The 20,934-nt window shown below is 40.1% G+C and overlaps 1 protein-coding gene and 1 long non-coding RNA gene across 11 annotated transcripts in view; one reads left to right on the top strand and one right to left on the bottom strand.

Annotated features, from left to right (window-relative positions):
- Nucleotides 1–1,510: 1,510 nt before the first annotated feature.
- On the bottom strand, nucleotides 1,511–4,829 carry LOC128916025 (uncharacterized). Its single transcript, XR_008468828.1, has 3 exons — nucleotides 4,436–4,829; nucleotides 3,574–3,760; nucleotides 1,511–1,808 (listed from the first exon to the last, which is right to left on the bottom strand). It is a non-coding gene; the product is annotated as an uncharacterized LOC128916025 (long non-coding RNA).
- Nucleotides 4,830–5,075: 246 nt separating this feature from the next.
- The window catches only part of FAM13B (family with sequence similarity 13 member B), a 52,675-nt gene continuing 36,816 nt past the window's right edge, over nucleotides 5,076–20,934 (top strand). For 2 of the 10 annotated variants that reach the window (XM_054217138.1, XM_054217147.1), the window contains exons 1-4: nucleotides 5,078–5,317; nucleotides 16,195–16,361; nucleotides 17,339–17,529; nucleotides 17,997–18,209. In XM_054217138.1, the coding sequence (XP_054073113.1) occupies nucleotides 17,373–17,529; nucleotides 17,997–18,209 (370 nt within the window). In that variant the 5' untranslated portion in view covers nucleotides 5,078–5,317; nucleotides 16,195–16,361; nucleotides 17,339–17,372. Of the gene's footprint in view, nucleotides 5,318–9,825; nucleotides 9,845–10,550; nucleotides 10,865–16,194; nucleotides 16,362–16,613; nucleotides 16,708–17,338; nucleotides 17,530–17,996; nucleotides 18,210–20,934 lie in introns of those variants that run through there. The other 8 variants (XM_054217142.1, XM_054217144.1, XM_054217148.1 and 5 more) reach the window with 8 other exon arrangements.

The raw sequence follows: 20,934 nt of genomic DNA on the forward strand, positions 1-20,934 counted from the left end.
AGAGGAAAAAGGACAAGGGGTGGGTCTGTCATTACAATCCATGTTGTGCTGGGGTAGATATGAAGGCATGGTATCCTTGACTTCTGGGACACAGGGCTGTGGATGTAGTTTTGATGGGTGCCTAACCAGTACTTCTCTTTGTGTTGCCAAATTGTTCCACTTTCGATAGTCTGGGACCTCCTGGCAGTTCAAGTAGGTTTTATGTTTTGAGGAAAAGAAGATAAACCCTGAATTTTTTCACCTACTTAAGGAAATGAAGCTGCCGAAGCAGAGGAACAGACTAGGTAGCAAGTATCTTCTCTAGCTGATCTCTGTGAGCAATTTCCAGAATAAAAACCTGTATTTCTACTTGAAGGGATTCATACACCATCTTTTCCAAAAATCCTTTTCCAATTTTATAAGATTGTTATGCAGAGTAAATGAAACACATAGGCATTACATACTGTGTACAAGGTCAACTAGTATGTAAGAAAGGGGTAATCAGCAAGATCCACATCTGTTGACTTCTGCCTGTTCAAATGAAAGCTGCAAGTATGTTATGTGAAATGCTGTTTATTCTCTGACATGTAAAAAGAAAAAAAAAGAAAAAAGAGAGAGAACTATTTTCCTCTCACAGTATCTGAAGTGAAGAGCTATCTCTTCAGAACCTGACTGAACTAGAATGTTTTCAATGACTACTTTTATGGCTTTTTCTTCGTGTAAATTATATATAAAGTGCAGAAATCGGCTGAAGTCTTTTTAAGGCTATGTCCTCATAACAGGGTTAACTTGATCTCTGTACGCTCAAAGTGACTCCTCCGGAGCTGGTATACTTTGAGTGTGAGTGACCACACCATGAAATAACATGGGAGCAGCACAGAGTGATTGTGTTGGCCGCAGACAGATTGTGCTAACTGGAACTGTAGCCTTTCCCCAGCTCAAGGAAAAAGCACCATGGCACAAGTATAAACCCTTGTGAGCGCACAGAACAGGAATTCAAAAGGCATGGGGACATTCAGGCTTTAATCCAAGTTAACTTTTCAGTGGAAACCAGCTTTAGGGCATGAGTTTATTGTCTGTCCGCAGCCCAAATTGGTGAATGCAGAGAAAACCAAATAGGAAGTGAAAAACGAAAGTGTGCAATATTGTAATTTTCGCTTGTCTGGTGCATACATTGAATGATTTTTTTTCCCTTTGGATGAATACTAGCTTGCATAAAATTCAAATAACTCAGCTGTCTACAGATGGGGGGGGGAGTGTGGGAAGAGGAACAGAAGGAAGGAAATGGAACTGAGAAGATTGAATTAACCTTTCAATGTCTTGAATTTCAAGAAGGGAAGAATTATCTCCTGTTAAGTCTGCAACCATGCAATTAAAATGTGAACAAGCCTTAAAAGCCACATTCGCCCCATATTCCTAGATCTCTACTGTAAAGGCAGATCTTCCAAACCCAAGATTCAGATCCAAAAAGTATTCAAAGGAAGGAAAAAAATCTTGTGCTGTAAATGTTTATTTTAATCACAGAACTCTGGTAGAAAAATGAATAAAAATGTCTGACATTTACGTAGAACATGTGCCTTTGATATTGAATTCAGTTTAAGAAAAATCCTTACATATGTGTCTAGTAACGGCAGACAGTCTTTGAAAAGATGAATGGTTTTCTCTGTGATGGAGTTTCAGTTTCCATAAAACGGGTTCTTTCACCTGTTTGCTTGAGTGTTGTGAAGCCGTGAGTCAGAAGAACTGTATACTTGCTGATTTGAGAACTGCCACGGGGAATTACTGGTGTCCAACATGGCCAAGTATCTTGTGCTGGGCATTTTACAATGCTGGAAAAGACAAACAAAGAAAAGACTCAGTCTGGGAACATGTCTCTGTTTCTGGAAGAAATATGCAGGAAAGGAAAGCACTTTGCAGAGCAACCAGCTGGAAAGTGTTAGCCTTTGCTAATTCTTCTTTCGTGTTGAAAGGACTCATGTTTGTCAGTATTTTTGCAAGGTATCAATAGGATCCATTTAAGATAAAAATTGAGCACTTCCAAGCCCAGGAGAGTATATAAAGTTTGTCCCCCCCCTCAAGTCAAAACTGTTGGCGTATAATACACAGATATTACAGCAGACAGGGTCTTGCTTTGCTATGCATCAGATTTCCATTTTCTTCTAGTAAAATAATGATGCGGTATGAAGGTAAGGAATTGTATGGCAGGCTACCAACCTTCAAAGGATTGGATGGCATTGCAAAATTGATTCAAGTTCTGGAGTATTCTAGCTCAGTTTGTACTAAGTCTTGTACAACAGTGAGCACAGTTGGGAAAGGGCTATTTTTCTTTCATTTTCTTTAATTTCTGATGAGGAGTAATGCAGGGCTGTTGCTGGAACTAGACGTAATTGGAAACTAAATTGTTCAGAGAATATTTATTCCAAAGTCATGCTAGGTCAGGACTGACATAGGAACCCAGGAAGGAAATACGGCACCAGTTCTTCTGCGACATATACTAGTAATAATGACTTGTGCTCGTGACTAGCTCTTCCTGAAAAAACGGGAATTATGCTAGTAATCATTTCAGATTTACTGAGTTACTTTGTGAGCACCTAACAGCAGAATTTCTGCAAAACTTTCAGGATGAGCAACTTAGCTGGACTTGTAAGACACTGAGCTACAGAAACGGCTCACCCTTCGTGGTGTGGCTCTGGACATGGATTTACTGGTGAGACAGGGATGCCGTGATACTTTCACTCTTTGGTCCTAGGAGCCAGACGCTGACCGGATGCATCTGCCAAGCTCCCGGAGCTGTGCAGCAGCTGGGGAATGGATCCTCCTCCTCGTGAGCAGCCCCACACTGCGGCCTTGTCACTGTGCAAGGCAGTGCATTGTCATACATCCTGACATGTGGGTGACAGTCCGATGTCAGGCAGTGGGACTGCAGCTGTGCTCATGTTGGGGCTGTTCTGCGTGTGCCTGTGGGTGCGGAGGGGGTAAATGAGCCTGTGCGAGCTCCACGCTGTCTTGTCTGGACTGCTGAGACCGGGCTGGGTGTCCGAGCTGCGCGGGAGTCTGCCCGCCATGTAAGCGGGAGAATTAGAAAATGCTACCATAAAATTTGAGCTGTGCCCTGAGATAGTGGAAAACGGATGGGGACAGCTACCACGTTGCTCCATCATAATTTTTAGCAGTGATCCGAGAGGCAGACACCTTCAATAGCTGTATTTTGGGGGTGTGACCACGCAGCCGTTCATTAAGTTGTTGCTTCCCTCTATATTTACTATTGTGGAAAAAGTGGCTAAAGCACCAGGAGCCTCAGGTTCTCCTGAACCTTTCAGAAATAGGCAGCGAGAAAAAGTGGCTAAAGCAGCACGATTCCCAGGTTCTCCTCAGCCTTTCAGAAGCAGGCAGCGAGAACACAAAGTGAGCAGAAACGACTAAAATGGCAGCCTGGGATTGCATATGTCTGCCCCCTGCAAGGAACGCTGGAAGCGTTTGAAAGGAGGTAGGATAAGCTGGCACGAAATGGCGCTCTCAGAGCCAGTTCAGAGGAGGGAAGCCACTGTCTTGGACTCCAAACCATGGAACAGGTGCTGTGCAGCGCCTGCCTACCTGCCTGCCTCTGCTGTCTGTCTCCTCTCGCCGCGTGTGTTTTCTGTGTCAGGTTTCTCGCAGTTTTATTCCTGTCGACTGGCCAACATATCTGCTGAAGAGCCAGCTGGAGTCCGCGCTCTCCCATGTTTCATCAACAAAATTGCCAGCTTGTTCTGATTCAGTATCTTTATTATTGTTGATGAGGCTAAATGAATCAGAAAGAACACAGCTATGTATACAAAATACAAATTTGGAAACCTCATCCTGATGTGAGGAAATTTTATTAGCTGTTCAAGTGGAGAAATCTACTGTAGAAGCAGATCAACAGCAAATACAGACCTCTGGAGAGGTTGTTCCCCCTGACCCTACACATTTTATTGTTTTTGTATGGCACCTCCTAAAGATACCAAATCTTCTAGCAGGGAAAATACAGTTTTAGATCTTATTAAAACCAGGCTAATCTTCTGTGGGATTGTGACTCTTCCTTCTTCGGATTCTAAATGTAAAACCTTTTAATGAGTCTCATAAATGTATCTCTAGATTAAATTTAGAATCTGTGTTGGAAAACCCGAAACAAAACCCTCCCAGCTATTGGCAATACAAGTTTCGATTAATCCCATCCTACTTTTTTTTTTTTCCTCTTTCATATATTGTCAGTTTTTCATGGGGAGAAAAGCTTTTCCTGAGAGGATCTTTTACTAACTAAATCCAAATTTCCTTAAATGCTTTATTAAACCCACCACCTATGGCTGCTGGCACTGCATGACAGAAAAAGCTGTTGTAGTTTCAACGTGGCATGTGGGAACTGCAGACTGTCAGGCACGGCGTTTAACACTTCTGCTGTAAGCTCGCATCTCCTCACCAACTTATGCTAACTTACTTTCAGGGTGCTAAATTTTGTGTATCGAAACGCATTAGCTCTTTGTCAAAGGGCACTTCGCTACTTCTGGCGTGCTCGCACTTGGGAAGTGTTTGGGGGTGATGGCTGTTCATGTTTTAATCCAGGAAATTTGCAGGAAATATTTTAATGCGGTTGCGAGAAATGCAAAGCTGTGGCGGAGCTGGAGCCTGGACGGTGAGGCCAATGGCTGTAGCCGTGCTCTGGGCACCCCTGAGCCCGCACAGGCCAGGCAGGCTGATGGCTGAGTCACTGTAAGGTTAGGAAAAAGAGGGAAAATAATTAACGCCTGGGTCATCGCTCCTTGTTCCTGGGCGCGGTGTGGCGGCGGTTGAGGTGCACCGGGCAGCCCGAGGCCATAACGGACGGCGGCCCCACCGGCCGGGGGGAGGCCTGGCCAGCCTGACAAACTCCCCTTCCTCGGGCGGCTTTTCCCCGCCGGGGCCTGAGGGAGCCGCCGCCACCCAGCCGCCCTGAGGGCTCCGCCGCCGGCTCCCCTCGGCACCGCCCCGCCCCGCAGCACGTGACCCCGGGGAGGGGAGGAGGACGGGTTGGGGGGGGGGGGGGCGCGCGCGCTGCACCTGTCAGTCAGCGCGTCACTTCCGCCAGTGGCCGCCGCTACCGTTGAGGGACACCCCCCCACCCACCCCGCACCGGCTGGGCCAGGCGCTGCTGGGGCGACGGAGCGGCTGCGGGCACGGACGGCGGCGGCGACGGCGGCGGCCGAGGGAGGAGGAGGAGACCGGCGAGGAGAAGCGGAGTGGCGAGGAGAGGCCCGCGCTCGGCCCGCGGGGTAGGAAGAGGCGGAGGAACCTGCTGCTGCTGGTGCTGAGGGCGGCGGGGAGGGCGAGTCACCCGGCAACGGTGAGGGGCTGCGGGGCGCATGCGCGGCGTGCGGGGGTCGCCCCTCAGCCGGGGGGGCGGCGGGCCGCGGCCCGGGCCGGGCGCCTTTCCCCTCTTCGGAAGCGGGTTGTGGGGCGGCGGGTCGGGCTTCAGGAACCTTCTGGGAGCAGCGCTGATAAGGGGAGCGGGAACTTCCTCGTCTGGGCAGGGGGAGGCGGCAGAGCCGGGCTTGTTGCGGGGCTGGCGCGGTGCAGAAGTTGCTAGAGCCTCCCGGAGGGAGCTGTCAAGCGGCGCGTTCCTTTCCCAGATTGCACTTGTGTCGGTGGGACCTTCCCGGCAGCCCTGACAGCCCGCAGGGGCTCCTTGGCTCCGTCGAGCCTGTTCCCTCCTCCCACGGTGGATCGGCTTTATCCCCCCCTGCGATGGGGCTTGGCAGGCAGACAGCGTTAGCCGAGCAGCTCCCTGCCAGCAAAGTTGGTTCCAGAAGTTAAAGAAGGGTAGTCGCTAAACCTTCTGCGAGAACGAAGGCAGCGCTAGCATTAAGAACGGCCGGTTTACAGACTTAATGCTCCAGCCTGTGACCGAATGTATCTTCTGAAGAATCTCAGTGTGGCTTTCCATTGTTCTTGAAGGCTCCTTAGGGATTTAAACATTCGAGTGCAAATGCTTCTTGCTACCAAAATTTGCTTTAACGTGAGATGCTCCAACGTTAGGGTACTTCTTCCAGGCTTGGAGAAAAAAAACACCCAAAAAACCACTCCTGTAATCAAACACTGCAACTTGAACTTTTAATACACAACTCTTTTACTCTCTGATTCCTTGGTCTGGCTGCATTTTTAAAATTTTACAAAATCTGTTACTGATATCTCAAGGCAGGGAAAAAAGGTAACGAATGAATAAAGTAAATACCAGCTAATCATTCTTGCCTGTTTAAAAAAAAGAAACAATATATCAAAACTTACACAGTTGTTTATTTTTTTCAGGCATATATTCCTGAGTGTTGTCAGGGATGGAATAGTTGCTATGTGAATGTGACTTTGGAATAAATTGCTGAACTGGATTAGCATTTAGGTTCAAAGTTTTCCTGTCTTCTGTGCAGTTTAATCTGCCAGCATTAAAAAAAGCAAAGAAAAAGCTAATTTGTTGTCCTATATTATAACAAATTCAGTTGTCTTGTTAGCCCATTTTTTCCTATCTTTTCTTTTTACTGCTTATTACTAGTAAGTTGCTTTATGTGTTCTTCGCATGAATTTGGAGGTATTGAGAATCTCTCTTTTTTTTAATCTGCTTTGTTTGTATTTTGTATATTGCCTAGTACCATAGGGATCCTTTGCTTGTCTTGACAACATTACAGTAACAAATCAAATACCTCAATATTTTGAAAGCATCAAGCTGGAAATTGACAGTATTATTTTAGAAAAATCAATTAAGGAGGGTGTTTCATGGTTACATTGAAAGAATTTGACTAGGAGGAAGTCCCGATCATTTCTAATGCTTGCAAATTTTGAGATGGACAACATGTCAAAACATCTGAGTTTGGCAAGTGATGGTTTTTATCTGCTCAGTCTTAGTCAGTTTGGGCTCTTGCTGTATGCGCGGCTTGTAACATTGGAGGACCTTCTAACAGCTCATTAAAAGACTTAATTTAACATTTGTCATGTGTGGCTCATAATATGAGACCTGTGCAAGCAGCGAAGCTTTTCTTTCTAATGTGCATAACAGCGTGTTTGCAAAAGCAGGTGAGGCTGAGGAAATATTCCATGCATTTAGAACAGACAGTAAGTTTTGTGAACCCCCTGCTTTCTGTGTGTGAAGGATTTTTGTGGTGGTTTTTCCCTTTTCAAATATTCAGTCAATCTTTTGATCTCTGCTCAAATGTTTATAGCTCAGCAGTGATGCCCTTTTCTAGGGCTCATTAGAAAGTGAGAAAATCCTGCCAAGTTTGAGGTGATTTTTTTAGTTTGGATTCTTTTTTTTTTTCGGGTTGGTATTTTAGTTCCCCCTCTCCTCCCTCCCTTCCCCCCTCCCAAGAAGCTGCAGCTCTAAGGAAGAGGAAGTGATGTCGGTAAGAGAATGCCTTCACGTTGTCCTTAAATTCTGTGCGTAAACCACATTATTTTTTGCTGTCCTGTTAGCACACAAAACAAAAATCTAGTAGCCGTTGGTATGGGTGTGAATTGACACCTTGCAGGGCAAATCAGTATTTGGATCTGTGAGGATGAAAGATGGTAAACCTTTTAACTTTTTTTCTTGTATTGCAGGCTCAGTTATATATTTATTAATCATTTCAGACGTGAGGACTGTTACTTAGGAACCAAAAAAATAACACTTTATCCAAAACATCTGAGGAGGAGATACAGAATTGAAGGAATATTACTCTATGAAGGGCTCTGAAACTTGTCATGCAGTTTTTAAAGTGACAGATATATCAGTTACTCAGCAGAGATGCTGTATGTCTCATGTCAAAATTGTATTCAGGCAGAGAATACAAAAATTTTGCATGGCATCCTGGAAAATTAGTAAAATTGTGCGGTTCATTTTTGAGTTTCGTGCTGATTGTATTATTTTCTGGAAGTTATAAATTTTACCTGCAAAAACTTTGTTTGAGAATAATGACAAGCTGTCTCAAGGCTTTAGTAAATTCACATTTGGCTTTGTGGTTTTTTACTGGCTTTGTAGCCAACTGTTGGGATTTGTGAAAGTTCAGTCAATTCAGATGAATTCTCTGTATTCTGACAGCCTAAAAAATAATGTATTTGTTACTGCGTGTTCTACGAGGTGCCCTTTGGTGTGTGTGTGTGTGTACAGCTGATTTGTTTTAAAGTCTTAAAAAACATAGTTTAGAAAGTGACTACGGTGCTGAAAACCTGTTATGTTTGCAAAGTATGGGTGGAGTCATTCAGTACAAGAAATGGGTGATATTTTGCAGATGGATCTAGGACCATATTCTGATTATAGTGAAATGAATAGTTCTGTTGTGGTAGTAACACACAGTTCTGCTCTTGTGGTCTCTCACCTGTGAGCATGTGAAATTTTATCCTGTATATTTGACTAGAAAGAAGAAAAATATGACAAACTTGAGCTTAAAGATACTGCATTATGTTTGTGTTTGAACAGCTTGTAACAAAGACCATGGGTGTAGAAGCTTTTTTATATAGAGGGGTTTAAATGGTTTATTTTCTTCACTATCTGCTCATTTGTAAGGAAGTTTGGGTGGGGCAGCTACTCGATCAGAACAAAGTCTGTGGTGGGAACCCTGAATTGATTGTCCAGGTTCCAGCCTTGCTCGCTGCTCTCTTTATACATCTCTTCTCTTCGGTGTTCCCTGTGGTGTGTTCAGGATTAAAAATTGTGCTCAGCTGTGTAGGATAACAATCCTTGGACAAAATTGAAAAGATGAGAGCTGGAATCTTATGAATGTGGTTCATTCTTCCTTTATACTCTTTTTTTTTTTGTGTGTGTATATTTGAAAGGTTTTTCCTCCTTTTTGCTGAACTTCACATTTCATTAAATCTTTTGTTGTCTTGTCACTCTCTTAATGTAATCAGGTTACTCAATTTGAGTCTGCAATGCAATCTCTAACCTTGTGATTTCTGGTGGTATCTTCAAATTTGGTCATGATCAAGTTGCAACAAAAATTGGTTGTGGAGGAGACCTCATTAGCATCTCTTCTTTCTATTTTTTTTCCACCCCTCCCCTTCCCCTGTAATTCAAAGAGTCATTGCTACAGAATTGAACTCTTCATTGAAATGTTTTACTCCTTCAGTGAGGATGCTAAGACTGTCCTTTATTTTGGTGGGACGTGGTCATCGTTATGACAGAGGCAGTGTTTCCGTAGCAAATGGGTTCTGTGTTATATTTTGTAATGTGTTGAGTTCCAGTGTGTATTTCTGCTTACCTGTTTGGGAGGGGGAGAAACAAGCTGATGATAAATGTATGTAATAGGATAACTTATGTATAATAAATTAAGTGCATTATATATTTATAGTTTGCTTTTTTTGGTGTCTCTAAGGTAGCTTGACTTCTGTTCCAAAGTCTCTCTCAACAGCAGTGACAATTGTTTAACTGCTTTGGTTTTATAACATGAACCTCTCAAGTTGCATAGTTTTACTGATAATTTCTTCCCGTCTGTTCCCTTACTGTACTTTTATAATGCCACTGCACTTAAGTTATGTATTATCTGATATAGTGGCAATTATACGTGTGTGGTTGGTGGAGTACAGCTTTACTTTGGGGGGAGGCAAGTAGGATGAATATAATTAGCTGTTACACAAGATACAAAAGCCTTTTTATTTATTAACTACTGTTGTTAAGAATGTGATGGGATCTGTGCGAGCAGGAAGTTTCTTTATAATTCTGCACATGTGCATTGGCAGCAGCAGCTGAGAGCAAATCTGGCAGTGTTCAGTGGTGGGTGTGAAGCAGCGAGCAAACATCGACTTTTTTCTGGTATCGCTGAGGTTTTATTTAATTCCTCTTGCTACGATATAGTTGTAGAAGGATTATGAGTTGCTGTAATGCTGTTAAAAAGCCTTTGGATTTTATCTAGTAAGTGAATATAAAACATTATCTTTGCCTATCAAAACGGTTGAAAATCAGCTAACATTTTGGTGATGTCTGAGCGTGCTCTTTTAAAATGTAACATTTTTAGGAATGTGGCTTAAATCAGTCACTGTACTTGAGGCTTTAGTAATGTTATTGCAATATGGTTGCTAAAAGCTTAATTTGCTCGTTAAAATTTCAACTTTTGTAGGATTTTTTTTTCCTAAATTTTGCATTTAGTATAACTGAAGCCTCTCGTGCAGAGGCAGATAGGATATGCCTCCCGTGAAGATCTGTATTTAATGATAGGCTTTTTCAGAGAAAGTGGATCAGGTTCTATCAGCTGAAACTGTAGATTGAACTTTAATAACTGGAAAATTAATACTAATCAATACTGTGGTTTCTTGGCTTGTAGATTTTAAAAATAAAATTGAAAATTCTATCAATTTTAGTAATATCCTTTTCAAAGGAGCTTTCATGAGTTGTTTTGTTGTTTTCTTCCACGGTAAGGACATAAAGGCTTAATTTGAATTGTTCTAATTTCTAAATTAGAAGGCTTGCTACTGCTTTTCCAGGAAACAAAAATTGCATTACAATTGCATTCTGCTAAATCTGATGTTGTATTTTTTTTGTGCTTTTATTTGCTTTGTCAGTATAACCAGTATTTTGTCAGTTGGGTATTTTCTGAGGCGATCAGAAGTGCTAGTGGCAGATGATGGAGAATTTTCAGCTAGTTTAGTTAAGGTCGTGTGTGTGAGAGTACACATGCGAAGGCACATATATGCAAGTAGGGAGCTTATTAATTAAAGAGATGATGTTGCATCTTCTTGTGACACCTTTTGTGATTGTGTGCAAAACTGCAACAGGCTTGTTTGCTTTTGATTCCTATTTAACCAGAAAGCAAACGTGTCAGTGAAGAGTTAAGAACTGTACTGAAAAAGGACGGGAGCAGGAAAGTTGCCTTGGCTTGAAAAGACAATATATTCTAACATGGTTTCCTTCAACACTGCAAGTTAAATTCTGAAGGTATACTTATTTTAAAATATTATGACTTTATGGGGAAGGGGAATGTATTCTTAAGAAGACCAACTTGTTAAATTTAAAATTATAACTGAGCCCAATTGTCTGATTTGCCAGTCCAGGCTTTTGACTAAAATGCCTTTCAATAGCTGATTTTACTGACAATCAAAAAGAGGAAATCTTGCGTTAAGAATCCATTTTAAGCTAATCCTACTGGTTTTTAAACTTCTTTCTTTAAATAATTTTTGTTTTGACTGCTCAAATATATTAACGAGTACTTAAATGTAGCTTTAAACTTGATTATTCTTTTTACATGGAGGATATTCTGTGTCTCTTCATATTCAAGCACTTGCACAGTTCTGCAGGCTTTTAACTATGCTCTTGAGACAAGAATCGTTTGTCCTTTTCTGTGTCCTGAGTTTGTGGTAGCGTTCTGTTTGTTTGCTTGAAGCTTGGGCTGCGGATTTTTTCAGTTTTTCTTTTTTTTTAGTTTTCCTCCAAGGTATGTCCCCTGCCCCGACCTGGCCATCTTTTCAGTTTTGATTGGATTAATTCAAATGAGCAAAATACTTTATTTTTACTTGTTACCTGAACAAAAGCTGAAAATTAGATGAGCAAAGCCTCTTCTGCCCCAAAACATTTTATCAGTTGGGAATGCTAACAGTAATTTGAGTATACAAATGACATAAAAATCATCAGTTACTGTCATTCGTTATGATCATGACATTACATTAAAAAAATTAAAAAAATCCGTTTCCTCTTACTCAATAAAACTTTACAGAAAAGAGCAGAGTGCTGGTTGCAATTTTTAAAAACATAAATTAAATAGTGTGTAGTACAGCAGCTGCCAAATGGGGCTATGTGCTCTCCAGCGAGCTGGTACACAGAAGTTTCCCAGGCAAACCTTCCTGCTCCTGCTCCCACCTGGCAGCCGCCTCTGGGTGATATCATCACTCAAGGAAAGTTTCTGTGATTCCAAGTTGGAATCTGTGTCATAAATTTAAGCCATCATTTTGAAAGTCTTAAGATCTGTTATAACTTTTGAACGTTTCAAGCCTAGCTAAAAAAATTAATTTTTTATTTGAATTTAAAAGTATGTTTACTGTATGCATCCAGAGGAAAATCACAGATTTTTGTCTACTTATAAGTCAGTCATATAAGTACATAATACATTCTTTTTATTTATCAAATATAGAGTAAGAAGTTAAAAACTTTGAGACACCGTAATGTTTTTGTGGAATTTTATTTTTAAATAAACCTCCTTGTATTGCAGAAAATGAGCATTGATCCTCTTTATACTGGGGGACGTGTACATGTTGTGCGAGGACCCTGTGCGCAGGCATGTGGGTGGCTCCACAGGTTTACAGCACCATGGACTGAAAAAGCCAAAGTCTAAACTTGAGATGTATCTCCTGAGAAGTAGGGACAAGTGATTTTGTTGCCCTATAACATTTCTTTTTTCCTATCTAAAAATCTTACATTCAGTTTTTACTTTTCATATGTTACAAAAAAATCACTGATGATGTCTGCTAATCCCACAAAATAATATATTAAAAATGGAGCAGAATGGCAGTCACCTTTGGCTTTGTTTTTGGCTTCACAGATGATATGAATTTCTTGTGAGATAAAACAAGCAAATAAAAGAATTGCTTAAATAGTTGAGACTTGTGGCAGAAATTCTACATGCAGAATTAATGTTTTCGTTCCTATGGCATAGTTTCAGTTTGTAGCCTTTTTTGTTTATTTTATTTTTACTTCTTGTTGTTTCATTCCTTTGTTTTAAGGAAAGGTGGTGGAGCCCTGAGGACTTTTAATTTAAAATGACACACATATATTTGTAGTCCAGCCAGTAACGTAAAAGCCGAGCTAAATTTAAGTCTCAACTTTTATATGTATTCCTCAAATATTAACAGCTAGCCATGTATTCTGTGTTTTATTTAGTGGCATTTCATATGTGGGTGTGAATACTTTTTTAGTTGCCAAGATAAGTGAATGCTATTATGATGGCAAAATGAAACTTGTGGTGCTGTTTTCCCAGCAGACTGTATGAAGTACTTGCCTTATTTAAAAACAAAAGCCCCAGAAACCAATTTTTTTTTTCTTAAATAACAGATGAGGGCACTGAAATACACGATACAGAATGAAACTTCGTGCTTTACCCTCATTTAAGATACTTGGGCTCAAGATTTTGCATAGGACATAGTATGGTTTTTTCAGCCTCTTGTGAAGTTGTGCTATAATATGTGGTTACGATAAGGTGTATTTTTAGTTTTCTGTAGTTTTGTAGAACATTGTTGTAGCTTAGGGGATCTTTGTAAATGTTTGTAGTAACGGGGGGGGGTAATTGAGAAAGATGCGATCAGAATATTTGTAATAAAGCATAACCTAGTTGGGTGTTTGTTTTTTTTTAATTATTGTTTTTCGCTTGATAGTACTGGTGAAGCATGTAGGTTGTGAAATTGGGAGGGGGAAACACACCTTCAAAAGGGTCAGGATAATATGAATAGAAGTCGGAATAGTTGACTGAATAGATCAGATCTTGTTTTCTGAGATGTTTGATCATAGCTAAAAAAACCCAAAACAACCCCCCACAGTATTGCTTCATATTTGTAAAAGACTCTAGAAATAATTCCGAAGGTTACAGATCTTGTCCTAGTTTTCTGAGGTATCTGTGTTGAAGTGGTGTATATCCTGGGTCAAGGGAAGGCAAGCGGGAAAGCTGCTGATCAATATAAAAAGTGGAGATATAATATTTAATTATTAACAGTTTCTGAGCCTATCGCTTCGTTTATGATGTTGGAAATAACAGTAAATGAAAGTCTCTGGAAGTCAGATAATTTTTTTCAAGTTTCTAGCTTTTTCTAGACTTGGTAAATACCAGATGCATTGTATCACAGCCTGTGAAGGTTACACAGAAGCCTGTACTAAAAGGCAAAAGACTTCAGTGCTTTGAGAAGTAAGTGGTGCATGTAAGATATAGTGAAGTGTGTGTATATAAGGATGTGTGTATCTGAGAGGGTGAAAATTAGGCTTTCACCAATTCTTCTAGGTGATGATAAGCCATATAAAACTTTGTTTAAAGTATAAGCTTGGGTTGTAAATCCGGTTTTGCCCTGACAACGAGCCAACCAGGTTGTTTCAACTTCATTGTTACATTGCCAAGCTAGTTAAAATAGAAGTCTATCTGTTTTCTTTTTTTCATGTCTCCTGAATGAAATCAATATTCAGGTAGCTTATTTGTCTGCAGCACCTGGTAAAAATGGCTGTGCTTTTATGTTGGCTAACTAAGCCCAAAGTTATCTTTGCTAAGAAAGCAGGACCTCAAGATTGTTCACTTGGTGCTGAATTATAAAGAAGTGGTTGCTTCTAATTTGCTCTTTTTATTAGGTGCTGTTTGTTTTGAAGGTTTGTTTGTTTGTTTTAGCAAGGCAGCCTGAAGCATTGTGGCAGATCCATCAAAGTTGTTGTTGTTTCCCCCCCCCCCCCCCCCCCCCAGCTGCCATTAATCCCATATGGCTAACATGAGTCTTTCTGGTTCGCTGTGGATAGACTGACTTTGGTAGAACTTGAGAAAATAGACTGTATGGATCTTCAAGTTTCAAAAATGGCATGATACCGTGGGATTGATTAAAATCTACTTGCATGCGAAGATTATGCTGGCAATCACTTAACATACCGAAATAGTAAGGAAAATGGCTGGGCAGTGCCTTCAGAAATTATAGGAGAGTCATGATTTGCAACTGCTTCACTGTTGAAATGTGGCAGCATCTTTTAGTAACCACGAATACACAATGACAGATTTGAACATGATTGTTGTTTTTTTAAAAAAAAAATAAGTAAAGCCTGTTGACTGGAATATAACCCTTCATTTTCTGTTGTCAGCTCACCTGGAGTCCTGATCTCGGATCAGGATCCACTTGTGTGAGAGATATAACAGATTTACAACCTGTGAGTAATACAAGACAATAGATAGAGACAGATGACGAAGAACAGGAAAGAATATTGGTCAGTATTGCTTACATCGTTAGGCAAAGATTTTAACGCTTGAAAACCTGAAATATTTCTTCCTCTAGGCCTCAATGCAAGAAAACTTTGAGGTGGATGAAGCAGTCCTATATAGAGCTTATGGCCGCCTCCCTTAACACGTGGGTGCAGTTTGGGGACGATTGGAAGCAGGAAGATGTTATTTATTCAAACTATGGAGGGACTCTTGATTCATAGGCTAATGAATGGACCAGCATTTTGGTACTGAAATGAGACTAGTAGGTTGTCAGGACCTTGAAAGTGAAGATGACATTGATTTGTTCTGATGTGGAACAGAAGAAGGAGCAGTGTGGGGGAACAAAGAGCGGGAAGGTACATTTTTCAAGTTCATCATCTGAATTCTCATATCAATCTCAAATTATGAAACAGAAGGTTTCAGTGCGTGTACTTTAAAGCCAGGGAAAGCCTTTTTGTTTTCTAGTTTGGTGATGTCCGTTGTCTTTGTGTGTCTATGTTGCAAGCTAGATTTCCCCAGTTACAGTTGCTTGAGTTTAATTAGAACAGGTAATGGGTGAGATCAAGGGACTGAGATAACCCTTTGACTGTATCTGGACATTAAATCAGCTCCACTGTGTTATGAAGCTGCAATTTAAATTTTTACTACCACAAAAAAACCAAAAAGGCTTTTGTTGTGGTCTGTAGCTATTTTGAGAACTGAGAACATGAAAAACGTCCAGATAATTGGGATTCTAAAAGGTGGCAAAAATGTGGGTGGTTCTAGGAAATCTAGGTTCTGATTCCTTCCTGTATGCAGATCTGATGATCACTTGGACTTTGAACTGGCAGTTAGGACACATAATCAACTTACCAGAAAAGATGAGCTGTACCACTGAAAACTGGTTGACTCTCTATGTTCCTTAGTTAAGACTTTGTTTTCAGTTGTGCCGTTTAAAGATGGTGTCTTAAACCACTGCCTGAGATTCTTCTGAAAATTTTATAGCCATTAAATGCTTTAGTATGGTAGGTACTATAAAGCACTTTTGTCTGACCTAGTTAGCCCTTCATGATTCTTTGGAAGAGGAATGAATGAGTCTGAAAATTATTTCAAAATTGTTAAGACTTAGATGTCCCATGCTAACTGGTGCTTTAAGTTTGGTTAAGTAAAAAAGGGGATTTGCTTTTTTTGCATGCTCTCCCATGAGCCGTGCTAATGTGGTCTTCATGCTTTCTTGTTCAGAACAAGAAACTGATGATTTGACAAGGAGAATTCCTCAAACGTGATGTTTAGACTTGTGACTGAGTTTACAACTGTTGAAAACTTGATGGTCTAATAATATTTTCCTTACTTTCAGATTAACTGCTGAAGTACTGATCGAGTTCTGCTATTCTTCAATGAGGAACTACAGGCTGATCTTTTGCCATAATCTTAAACAACCATAAATGACAAAAGAATGCTTGGTCAGTGAGGGCAGCTGGCGCAGAAAACGTTTTTCAAACTCGGCTGTGTAAGTGCTCTGAGGTAGGTTTCTTAAACTACTTTACTTGGGCTATAAAAAAAAAAAAGGAAGTATGGATTTCAGTATCTCTAATCTATTTGAATTTGTCAGTCCATTAGTAACCGGAGAATTAAGTGTGGTTGCAGTGCTTTGACTAACAGTATGTACTTCACGTTCTGTGTGCCATCCTCTATGAAAGTGATTGCTTGCATTTAAGCAAGTATGTTTTCTTTTTTTTATTATTTATTTTGAAAAGACTTTTTTTTCTTTGCTAGAAGAAATATTTTGGTTTCGACAGGATAACAGTTTAATTGAGTGACTTACACTGCCTTTGGTAATCTAGATCCTGTATCAAGCAAAGACTTGCAGGTAAAGCTTGAGCTTCTGCATGATAGGAAGAATGGTATCACTGAGCAACTGTAAACCAGTTTTGGGGGTTTGGGGTTCAGTAAAACTTTTAATTTGATGCAGGTGTTGAAAGCTTTATTGTGTAGACGAGAAAATGCCAAATATATTAGAAGTTGATTGCAACGCAGTTGTGTATCACAAAATACTTCATAATTTCGCGCAACTAAAACTTGTGGTTTCGGTTTGATATGATCCACTAGTTTCATTTCCTCTGGAGAGGCTTTTCTGTTGGATCTGGGAAGCCTGACTGATAAATACTGTGGGAAAGCGTATTGAAGAATCTAGGTCTCCCAAAGTACCTTAAAACTTAAGTAACGATGTTGTAACTAGAATTTTCTGAATTTCCTTGCCACTGTGTATGTTCTTATCGGCCCTCTACTGAGGATTGAACAGAACACCTCAGTAACAGCCATTTATGTAGTTAGCTGTATTTGGAGTTATTACAGAACTTTTCATTAAATCAGTGAACTGATTAAGAGAGACTGGAGAGCATTTGCATTAGGTAATTAAAGCATGTTGTGTTACAGATCAATACATGCAACAGTGTACACTGAACTCTGATTTTTGCTTTTTAATTCCCCTTATTTGACAGAACAGACAGCTTTGATTTTTGGCTGCAAAAAGATATGAGGAAGAGCTCCTCCCCTTCCTTGAGTAACTGCAACTCTGTTCTTGCTAACAAAATATTTGGAATTCCACTTGATGAGCTGCAGCAAGAAGGGCAACCAGACAATGAGGTTCCATTCATAGTCCGCCATGTTGTGGACTATATTGAGGAACATGGTATGTATTATCTTGCTGTACTTTAAATCATATATTTAGCTGTTGTTCTTACAGAATAGATTGTGTTTTTTGAAGAGTATTTGTTTTCTTAGGTTACTTACATTTAATTGGGTGTGATTTGGGTTGGTCTTTTTTTTTTTTTTTCAGTGATACACACTTCCTTTCTTTACTCTTCCTGTTATGTTTGATTATCACTGTTTTCTAGCTAACACTAATGCAGTCAGTTCAATTGGGTACTTCATAGGAAATTGTGTGTTTTAGGTACTGCTAACATTTACTTTATTGCTGTATTGTTATCTGGGCATAAGAATGTGTTTGTTGGCAAAGGACTGCTGGAAGTCTTGCAAAACTGTTGTCCGGAAAGTCATTCAGTATGTGAATTGTGCATATCCGATTATCGGTATTTTCTGATATATTTATCCATACTGGATCTAAAAGTTTATTTCTTCAACTTCTTTCTAACTCAGGGGGTCTGGAACAAGAAGGACTTTTTCAAGTCAATGGGAATGCTGAGACAGTGGAGTGGCTTCGGCAACGATATGATAATGGAGAAGATGTGGACCTGGTTAAAGAAGCAGATGTACCCTCAGCTATTAGCCTTCTTAGATTTTTTCTTCAAGAACTTCCAGAGCCAGTTATCCCAGGCAGTTTGCACATACATTTGATGCAACTTTCTCAAGGTAGTAATTATTTTTGATTCACTGTTTTAATTTTATTATTTTAAGAGTAAAAAACAGTATTAAATTGAGATTTGTAATGGCACTAGGGTTTCTTTGGTGTTTTGTGTAATAATGTGTGCATCGGGAGGCATTCAAATATACCTTTCTTAGCTTAAACTCCAAATAAATAGGTTCTTTTTAGGAAACTCAGTCTGGATTCAAAGACACAGTTTATCCATCATGCAGGAAAATAGTGAAGCTGCCACATATGCCGATTAGGTCTGAATATTGCATGTTCTTGTGTGTGAATGCTAGGACACTGGTCAAAGCCACTGGAATCAAAGTTATTTGACAGTTTCTCACCACCGATGCTTTAAAAGTGCTAGGGAATGCTTTTGTCTTACTTCCTCTGAATTTCACTTACTCTGCCTGTGTTTCCATGGCACTTAAAGCTTTTGTGTACTAGAGAAGAGTTCTCAAGCCCTGTACTCATGTCATATTTGCTTTCCCACTGTGTATTTTTTTCAGTTTAAAATTCATTTGTAGGAGGGAAAAAAACCCCATTGTCAACGTATTGTTGCTAAGTATGTTTTTTCATATACTGCAAAACCTTGCCCTTTCAAATTAACACCCATATGCTGGCACATTATTTTCTTTACTGATTGCTAACTTGCCTATATGTATCCACTCTCCTGGGTCTTTTTGCCTCTGCTGTGTTGGGTGGTGTTGGAGTTGATTCATAACTTGACTAGTAAAAACGCTTGTCTTGCAGTACTACAGTAGTAATGTCCTTAAAGGGTTCATTGACGTTGGAGTTCTGTGACAAGACTGAGAGCTGTGCTGGTTGTCACTCTGCAGGAGTGTTACTCATTTTCCAGCGTCAGTTCGTGCTTTTCTTCAAGTGCTGGTCTTGTTTTGCTTTGTAAGATGCACATTTTTGATTTAATTTTCTGTTGTCGAGTTTATTCCTGATAAGAGCTTGATAACGCTTGTGATAGTCTTGTTTGTTCAGAGCGGGAATCAGTTTGTAGGATGAGTAGAGCATAGATTTCACATGCTGTTACACTGTATTTACCAAGTGCTGAACTGGAGGGTCATCTACAGCAGTGTGAAGCTGCTTTGTTTTCCTCTCTTGGTAGCCTGTGTATCCTGAAACTTTGAATGTGGGGTGGTTATCTGGGTAGCTGACGAGCAGAAGCTGAACACTGATGTGTGAGGCACTAAATAGTCTTGTGCTGGAAACGATTTTTGGAAGCTACTGGCTAGAGAAACTTCTTGAAGGCTGAAGTTTTGTTTGTTTTTGACCCGTGATGTAATGTGAAACTGAAGTGGGTAGGGAATTTCATTAGTGGTATGTCTGCTATTTGGTTTGCGTTGCTAAGGTCATGGTTGATTGGACCTAAGTAGCTAGTAAACCGTTGTTTGGGGGTTTTTGGATTTGTTTGTTTGTTTTTTTCTCCATGAAAAAGATAATAAATAACTAAAGGATTGTTAAGACAGTAATGCAGAATGCTGCAGGTTGCTCAGCTAATACTGCTGTGCACCTTGATTTGCAATGCTATTTATCAGGACTGGAAATGGACTTGAGATATACGCACTTGGTGTGACAGTGTAATTCCCTTCTATAACTTGTAAAATATGGTGTGAAGCTGGGGTTTTATCCATCTTTAAATGCATGACTGTGGAAGGATTTACATACGGGTTGTTTCGGGAAAAGAGCTGTTCTTCAGCATGTAAGTCCCCATTTGGTTCCATTTTGTTAAATATGCAGAGAAACTTCATTTAAACTTGCAGCTTGTGTCCTTACTGTCTTTTAAAGTGTAAAATAACTTTAAAATCTTTCTGAACTCACTTTATCTGTACCAAGGAAATCAAAACACATAAACTTTAAATGTCGTTTCCTGATACTAAAATTAGAGTTTCGGTTTCCTCTACTCAGGTTTTGACTTTTGGTATTTGACTGTCGGCTAGACATATCTATGCTGGTTTCCAGAATTATAATATCAGCTGCTTTTTCGGCAGAGGAATTGCTTACAGAAATGCAGAAGGTGGTAATAATTCTGGATCCATATGATACTTCTGCTGTTTCCCTCTTTAGCAGGCCTTCCGTATTGTTAGGTTGTTAGGTGAAGCTTAGTTCTCTAAACGACTTAGGCCACACCTTGTCGTATATCTATATTCATCTTTTGAGGCTTGTTCTGTGCAGGCCTAATGGTGGTTGCTCAAAGGCAAGGGATTGTAGTAATTGAAGTGTGAATTTGACCCCAGCGCACTAGGCCGTGTGTCCCAGAAGTTTGTATCCATGATTTACTGCCAGAGGACTTCAGTTACAGATAAGAATATCCTCACTTCAGAACTCTGGCTGTTGTTTAAACCTAAATTTTAGGACAGATTTGTTAGACAAAACATTTAGATGTGTATGTGCAAGGTGGTCTGACTATCCCCTCTCTCTCTTTTTTTTTTGAAGGTCTACTTTGTGATAGTATTTTTTTAGGTTCTATTTTGCTGTTCTCTTTCCCACACGCGTTTCTAGAATAAAAACTAACAATAATATATTAATTTTATTGTGTTACTGTGCTGAGAAAACTACTTTTCTGTGCCTGGTTACCTGTATTCAAATACTGTAGGTGTTGACTGTGTCCAAGCAAATGAAGTCCTGCACAGTTAATGTTTGGTATTACCCTAGATACATAACAGGGAATTTACTCACTTCTTTGATTTGGTATTAAGGACCAGGATGTCTGAG

This window comes from Rissa tridactyla, chromosome 11 (genome assembly GCF_028500815.1).
Source record: "Rissa tridactyla isolate bRisTri1 chromosome 11, bRisTri1.patW.cur.20221130, whole genome shotgun sequence".
NCBI classification, from domain to species: Eukaryota; Metazoa; Chordata; class Aves; order Charadriiformes; family Laridae; genus Rissa; species Rissa tridactyla.